This window comes from Benincasa hispida, chromosome 6 (genome assembly GCF_009727055.1).
Source record: "Benincasa hispida cultivar B227 chromosome 6, ASM972705v1, whole genome shotgun sequence".
Classification (NCBI taxonomy): Eukaryota; Viridiplantae; Streptophyta; class Magnoliopsida; order Cucurbitales; family Cucurbitaceae; genus Benincasa; species Benincasa hispida.
Window position 1 is genome coordinate 39,887,185 of NC_052354.1, and position 8,707 is coordinate 39,895,891.

The following is an 8,707-nucleotide window of genomic DNA, read 5'->3' on the forward strand; positions in this document are numbered from 1 at the left end:
TTTCAATCCTCATCTCTGTGAAGGAAAAATTTTTCGTTTTTTTTTTTTTTTTTTTTTTGTGTTCTCAACCAAATTATAAAATTTTTTATATTAAATGAGTCATTTCCAATACATTTTCATTCAAAGAAAATATTATAATTTTTTTAATAAAAATAATAATATTTTATATAAAAAGATATAATTAAAATATTTAAAATCATAGTTTCTAATAGTTAAAATTTAAATATTACAATATCACAGTCTCTAACCTTCAACTTAAATATAATAACAAAATAAGAAAGTTTTAAATATTAAAATATTTATATCTCAAAAATGTATTAAGGTATCAGGTATGAGTTTTTTTTTTTTTTTGTAAAGTATTATATATAAATATAAGAGTTATTTTTAAATATAGAAAAATGAACCAAAGTATTTACAAAATATAGCAAAATTTTAGAATTATCAATGATAGATGTTGTGTCTATCGGTGACATTGAAGTCTATTAGTGTCTATCAACGTCTATCGATAGTTCTAAAATTTTGCTATATCTTGTAAATATTTTCAACCGTTTTACCATTTGAAATAATTTTCCTAAACATAAATAAATAAATGTAAACTCATCATTTGTTATATAAATAGTGAAGGTGAGTTATTTCCAAAAAAACAAAAAGCGTGAATGTTATACATTATATTTTGTGAACTTTTATATATATATATATTTCATTCATGGGGCGGGATGGAGACGGCGATAGGGAATGTAACCCCATACCCTCCTCCATTTAGACAATTGGAAGAAATTTTATCATGTTCATTATCCAATCACAAATTTTCCTACGAGACCAAAACAAAAGGTCGTAGAGTTCATGAGTCTCACAATTAAAAAACATGAATTTGTTCACAACTTACTCCAATTATCTCCTCTATGGCCTATGGGGTATTTTTTTTCCACTTCAATTTCCTCTTCTTATATTGAGGTTTTTTTTGGAACTTTCCCTCTCATTATTTCTTTTCCTTCATCAAAATTTCTATGTTTCCAAACAGTCTTCACTTTCCTCGACACAAAACAAGAAAAAAAAAATGGAGTATTGGTCAACAATGGCTTCTCTATTAGGCCTCATAGCGTTTCTTCAATCTCTCTTCCCTCCAATCCTCACCTTCTCCACTGCCATTTTCTCTTCCTTCTCTTCCTACATCTACTTCGACATTCCAGACATCGACGGCTTCAACACTAACGAACTCTACACCGCCGTCCAACTCTACCTAACCTCCTCCCTCTCCGCCGCCTCCGCCAACCCCACCACTCGCCTCAGCCTTACCCGACCACTCAATTCCACCGCCCTCACTTTCACCCTTCAAAACAACGCCTCCATCTCCGACGAATTCAACGGCGTCTCCCTCCAATGGCACCACATTGTCACACCAAGACAATTACACAACACATTCCCCTGGCGAATATTTCCAGAACACAAAAGAAAATTCACACTCAAATTCAAAAAACAACACAAATCCTTAATTCTCAACTCCTATTTCGATCACATTCTCGAAAAAGCTAACGAACTTCGTCGCAGAAATCAAGATCGGTACCTTTTTACGAATCCTCGTGGTGGCGGCGATTCGTTAAGAGGTTGTAATAATCCATGGGTGGCAGTTCCATTCAAGCATCCAAGCACATTCGAAACACTTGCTATTGATCCAATCAAGAAACAAGAAATTATGGAAGATCTTCAAGATTTTGCTAAAAACGGGAAATTGTTTTACCAACGAACAGGACGTGCTTGGAACAGAGGTTACCTTTTGTACGGACCACCAGGAACGGGGAAATCAAGTCTAATTGCAGCGATGGCGAATTTTCTCGGCTTCGACATGTATGATCTTGAATTAACAGAAGTTCAGAACAATTCAGAGCTTAAAACACTTCTAATGAAGACGACGGCGAAATCGATTGTTGTAATCGAAGATATTGACTGTTCACTCAATCTCTCGAATCGGAAGAACTCGAGGAATGATTCAATTACGCTTTCTGGTTTGTTGAATTTCATAGATGGATTGTGGTCATGTTGTGGAAGTGAGAAGATCTTCGTGTTTACGACGAATCATATCGAGAAGCTGGATCCGGCACTGGTGAGGAGTGGGAGAATGGATATGCATATTTTCATGAGTTTTTGTTCATTCGCAGCGTTGAAGATTCTTCTGAGAAATTATTTAGATTGGGATGAAGAAGAAGAAGATTGGGATGGCAGTGTTTTGAAGGAAATGGAACAGAGTATTGAGAAAGCAGAGATGAGTGCTGCTGATATTTGTGAGATTTTGATTAAGAACAGGAGGGAGAAGGGAAGAGCAATGAGAAGGGTTTTGGAAGCTTTGAAAATGAGGGGGAAGAAGAAGGTAGCCATTAATGGAGCTTCAAGGAAGGAAGATCAAAATGAAGAATGTGAAAAGAAAGGATTGAAGGATACTCTTAAACTTTAGCTTAATGAGAATATTTGTGAGTGATTAGAGATTCTAAATTGTTTTTTTTTTTTTTTTTCCTTCTTTAGGTTTTCTAGTGATTTGTTGTATTGGTGGTTGGAGTGATTTTTTTTTTAGTGTGGTTTTGTAAGGTTTGGTACTTAAGTTTGAGTTAATGTGTTAGTTATTAGAAACATGGGGAAATGGCACCAATCACCTCTTTTTTTAAGGTCCAAAATAGATGTAGCTTTTAAAAAGAAATATTTCTTTTTAACTCATTCTTCTCGTTCTACATTCAAGTCGTCATGGCCAAGGAGGGAGAATAAATCTGCAATTTTTTTCCTCTTCCTTCTTTGTTTTGCAATTTTTCATTTTTTTTTTCTGAATCAATGAGCGAGAAGAAGAAGTAAAAGTGAGACCAAAAAGCGAAAGGAGGAAGCAAGAGCGAAATCGAGGAGCACAAGGAAGAAACGAAAAAAAGAATCTGAACAAAGAAAAAATCGACAAAAAATTTGCAATCGTGGCTGATGAAGAACAAGAGATAAATGGGAAAAAGGAGCAAGAAGCAAGAGGAAGGAGCAAGACTAAAGAGATAGAGGAAGAAGTGAGAGCGAGACTAGAGAGCACAAGGAAGAGGTGAGAGGAAGAACTCGAACAAAGGAAAAAATCGAATAAAAAATTGCAGTTGTATCTAATAAGGAACGAGAGGAAGAAGCGAGAGAAAAGAGTGAGAAACAAGAAGAAGAAGCAAGAGTCAAGTTCTTGCGCGCGTTTTGGGGTCAAATGAGTACTTTCACATGTGACTGACGTCAGCATAAGGTCATTTTTCATTCGTTTTTTAACATTAGGCCAATTTCAATTGGATCCCTAAAAATAGGTCATCGGTTCAAATTTTCCAAACATTCTTCAACTCAATCCATTGACAAAAAATGATCAGTAAATAAATAAATGTACATATGCATCCATCTTTTGCAACATATAACAAGTCTCCAACATGTAATAGAAAAAATTCAAAACTTTTTTAGAAAGAAAATCTGTCATGTGACAAATCTAGTTCGACAATTCCCTGAGTTGCAAAAAGATGGGGCAACTGAAAGATGCATGAGCTTGACAAAATGTTAGACAAATTTTTTTTATTCAACAATATCTAGGGTGGAAGAATTCAAACTTTTCCTTAAGGATATAGATTTATTTATTACGATGAATAATATTATCCCATTTTATATGACTGAAAAAAATATATATAAATTTTGATATCGACATCAATATCGATATGTCAATCTTAATATATACTCTCTGAGATCTACTCAAACATGAAAAGAAACGAATACACAGTTTTTTGTAAGAAAAATGAAAATTTTGATACACGTGGAGATGATCGACGGAATTGTTCATTAGAGGTAGCCCTCGTCGGAGTTGATCACTAAAGGTGGTCTTCATCAGAATTTTCGTTGGAGATGGTCTTTATCATAATTGTTGTTAGTGGTGGTCTTCTCCAAAATTATTGGTCAAAGTTAGTCCTTTGAGGTGATCATCGCAGTCGACTATCATAGGAGGTCCGCTAAAGTTAATCATTAGAGGTGGTCTTCGCTAGAATTTTCATCAGAATCCAAATTAATCGATGAAGATGATTGACGAAGTTGGTGGTTGGAGTTGGTTACCTAAAGTGATTGTCAAAGTTGGGTGCCAAAGATGTTCCTCGTCCGAGTTGATCATTGGAGGTAGTCTTCGCTAAATTTTTTGTTGAAGGTAGTCTTCATCAGAGTTGTCATCGAACTTGATCGTCAAACTTGACTATGTGAAGGTGGTCGCCAAAGTATGTTCCCAAAATGAGGCAGTGTAGTTCTCGGTAGGTGGAGCTATGGAAATATTTGAGGGAAGAAGAGTTTAGTTTTTTCAATTGATTTTAGTTGGTTATTTTAACCAACTCAACTCTATCAACATTTCAAGTTAGTGGGTCAAACATTGAGTTGGTAATTTTTACCAACACAACTCAACTCATGTTGGTGAGCTAAACACTTCATACTAGTTGGGAAATATCAAAAGTAAATTTGAAAAAAAGTTTGGTACAAAATTTGGATTATATTTTATGTTTTCCAATTCTTGAGTTCAACAAATATACGTATGTTCGATGAGTTTTTAAAGTTTTTTTCCTATCCTATGATCCAACTAGTGAGAATTTTGAAAACATTTTTATGTTTTCATTCCATCTAGATTTATTATTTGAAAATTTATATTGAAAAAGAAAAAACATAATGACTTTAATAATTATAGTATTTGCATGTTACATAATTAAATATGTATATACAACATATTATAAATTATACGATCCTGTAAAACAATACTTATACAAAATCATTTATATTTAACTTAATAATAAAAAAAAATTAGTGAATGATTACAACTAATTTTTTTATGGTTTATAAATATATTATATCAAACACATTTTGAATAATTGTTTACATTCGAATCCAAATTTTTAATCATATTTGAAAACATGAAATCCAACTATATTTTGTTGAATCTTTTAAGTTTTTTTAATCAAAGAAAATTTCCATCGACTATTGTGTTTTGTTCTTGGTGGAAAATTTTGGAAACTTAGGAGTAAGTTTCAATTTGAGACAATTATAAATATAACAATCACACTTAAAGTGTTGACATATCTAGAATCATGCAAAAGAATTTGTAGATATAACAACATTTAGATCTAGTTTTGTGAGTTTATTAGTGATAAACCATATCACTGGTAAGAGTCACTAATAAAAATCTATTAGCAATAGGATCTATCACTAATAGATTTTGTTATATTTACAATTTTTTAAAAATGTTGATACATAATTATTATCCCTCAGAGTGTTACCATCGCAATTACCGTCTCAATTATAACCCCAAAGTTTGAAACATCTTATTTAAAACCTTGAACTTTGAAATTGTTCCATAAAATATCCCGAGAGATTGATTATAAGGTGTATTACCATTATTTTCAACATCATATGTATAAATTGATGCTACTTATGAATAAAAATTGATTTTTTTTTCTTTATTAATTTTGGTGTCAATGTTGTCGAGAGTTGCCTCAAGCAAGGCCCAAAGCCCATGGGTGGACTAAGCACAATGTAATTGGAAGACTGAATGGTACAACTTGCGTCCCAAAAAGGAAAGTAAAACCCTGGAGTTCTAGGTCCATTAGCCAAGCCAGAAAAATTATACTGACAGAAAATTAATCGAGCTGAACTCGACCCTTACACTATGCAACCTTGAGGGCTCCAATTACCCTGACATCACCGATATTACAAGTAGCAACAAGCGAGTGCTAAATGAAGGAGACTATAAAGGCCTCATTCAACAACCAAAAAAAGGAAGAAGTGAACTCCAAAGGAGAATTCTATCTTTACTTTATAGCCCACCAAGGACCCATGATGATGAAGACTCACGCCACCGATGTCAATAATGATCTTAATCTTTAAATAGTTGAAATTGAGTTGGAAGTCATGTAATGTAAGATTTCAAATCTTTGTAACCACTCCAATTTATGTGTTTCATTTTTTAGCTAAAAATTGCTCTAACAATATCTTTTAAAATAATTGGAAGGGTTAAAGATCAAAATGAAACTTTCAAAAAGTGTAGTAGATCCTTCAACATTCAATCTAACATGTTCACATAATAATTTTGTGTCTAATAAGTTCCAAACAAATTCAAAATTTTAAAAAATAATCTACCTATTAGATATGAAATTAGTCCATGAAATGTAAAAGATTCAACAACCTAGAGTCTAAATTTATAATTTAAAAAATTGAAAAACGAAATTGGCACAAACTTCATAGTTCAAAGACTAAAGGTGTAATTTAACCAAACATTTAACTTCTTTCCTTTTAATTTCTTAAAATACACACTTTATTTATAAAGACTTTTCAAAAGGCATTTCAAGGCTGCCCTTGTTATCAAATGTAAGGTCACTAAAATGAATTTATTCTTTATAAAAATCACATTTGACGAATACCATTTTGGATTAAGTCCCCAAAATATCTAAGGTGGAAAATTCTATCTAGATGGGAATCAAAATTAGGCCAATTCAATAATCAAACTTGACCAAGACTACTATTAGGTCAAATATTCACAACATCACTTTTGCACGCAAACTAGTTTTAGGACTAATTTTCAGTTTTGAAGCAAATTTTTTCTCAAATGAAACCAACTCCATTTCTTTGATATTTTACTCAAACGGATCAAGACATTATCCATACAAGTCATTTGATTCAGAAGATCTTTATACAGATGACCCAAATTTCACGGTCGAAATATGATTTGACCTAGATTTTGAAAATAAGGATGTAAAACTCTTTACTTGTATCTCCTCCTCCCTCCTCGTTGTCACAATCATGTTTAACTAATCAATACAATAGTATTCTTACACGCTAGGACTCTCCCTCACTCTCTCATGCTTAAAGCTTTGAAGAAAAAAAAACGTTTGCAAGTGGTTTAAGACACTAACAAAGTTATTCTTCGTGATTTTTAAAATTAGAATCAAACATTTTGGGCATAAAAATGTCACTCATACAAAACTCACTCGATTAAGGTTTTGCTCCATACCTATAAATTTTTTGAGTTCAGCTTGGGTCAGATCTAACCTTTTATTTTGTGCATACATACCCTGAGCTATGTTTAGTTGGGTCGGATATTCGAATATCTAACCTGTGCATACATGCCCCTTAACCAGTATGTTTAATTCTCTCCATACCCAAAAACTTTAAAACCCCTATTCTCTTTTTCCCCTCAACTAGAATAAACTTTCAAAAACTCCCCCTTCCATTAAACCTAGGATAGATCACCACTTCCAATCAAACAAACCCCGAACAAGAATTTAAGCTCCCAGGTAAAGGATAAAATTCAATCATTAGCAATTGGTTAAGACCTTAAAACGACTCTGAACCAAGAGAAAGCAATGAACAAAAACAAAAACCAAGAGCACGAGCATCAAATGAACACAAAAAACAGAGCCACGAAATCAAAACATAACCAAAAGAAACTTTCATCAAATAACTTTGCTTCAACTATATATACATCTAAAAGGGGGAAAAAACTAAACTCGAGTTTAAGAGTTACAGAGCATACAAAAGTTCATAGTTCGGAGAACTTACACAATCAATTTCCAGTTCTTCCTTATCCAATCGAACACAACGTCGGCAAAGGGGGCAAGCAGAAACCCTAACTAACCACGAATCAATACACTTCCGATGATAAACATGGCCACACCCACCAAGTTTCCTACACCACTGACCTTTTCTAAACCCATCAAGGCAAATAGAGCAGTCAATTTGAGAATGGGGATTGACCCAATTGGAGAATCGGAACTGGAGGAGCTTTTTGAGGTCACGATGGGAGAACCCAGTTGAGGAATCGGAGAATTGGGCACGGCGGCGGTGGAAGCGGCGATGACGGTGGAGGGCGCTGGCGACGCAGAGATGGATTAGGAGAAGGGCGGTGGCGAGGCCGAGGAAGACAAAGAAGAGAGTTGTTAAGAGGATCATGATGGCGATTTTGAGGAGCAGAGAGAGGAGTTGAGTCTCTGGCTTCGGCGGTGGCGGTGGGTGGGGAAGTGGGTCGCCGCTCACGGCGGCGGAATCTTGAAAGGGCATTTGGGGATGGTTGGGCGGCGGAGGATGAGTGGAATTTTGAGGGGAATTGGGGTTTGTAATGCTTTTAACGGACGCAAGTGAAGAGGGAGAGATATGGTGGAATTGGGAAATTGGGATATGGTCGAATGATGTATGAGTTCGAGAAAATGGAGTATGGAAATGGAAACCATGGGCAGGGTTTTGATTTTTTGAAGCGTGTGACGAGGTGGGGCCATTGATTTTTTCTTTTCTTGTACAAACAATGTCATCCATGCTGGTGAAGATGAATATATTTTTAGAGTGGGAGATGATGTTAATTATCGTTCAAATAATTTATTAGAGTAGATAGTAATGGATTTTCGTCTTATGATACTTAGGATACAATTCACTGCAATCTAATATTTCTATTAGAAAATTAGTTTTATTTAAGTGCAATGGTGGGTGGGATTAATAATTACTTAAAAAAATGTGAGAGGTCATTACTACTTGGGGTTATATATTTTAATTTAAAAATCAACTAGTGGATGACACGGTTGATTTAGTCTATTCTAATTTGGAATTGGTGATTGAATCGAATTTCATGTGTTAGAATGGATTAAAGATTGAACTACTTCATTTCAATTTCAGCTTAGTTAGTTCGAGTTTTTTTCTATTTTTTGGTCAG

The 8,707-nt window shown here is 34.1% G+C and overlaps 2 protein-coding genes across 2 annotated transcripts; one reads left to right on the forward strand and one right to left on the reverse strand.

Annotated features, from left to right (window-relative positions):
* Positions 1–849: 849 nt before the first annotated feature.
* Positions 850–4,784, forward strand: LOC120080243 (AAA-ATPase At5g57480-like). Its single transcript, XM_039034847.1, has one exon. The coding sequence runs from the start codon at positions 866–868 to the stop codon at positions 2,447–2,449; it is 1,584 nt and encodes a 527-aa protein (XP_038890775.1). The 5' UTR covers positions 850–865; the 3' UTR covers positions 2,450–4,784.
* A 2,657-nt stretch (positions 4,785–7,441) lies between these two features.
* LOC120079498 (RING-H2 finger protein ATL56-like) lies at positions 7,442–8,240 on the reverse strand. Its single transcript, XM_039033703.1, has one exon. The coding sequence runs from the start codon at positions 8,062–8,064 to the stop codon at positions 7,528–7,530; it is 537 nt and encodes a 178-aa protein (XP_038889631.1). The 5' UTR covers positions 8,065–8,240; the 3' UTR covers positions 7,442–7,527.
* Between the last annotated feature and the right edge of the window lie 467 nt (positions 8,241–8,707).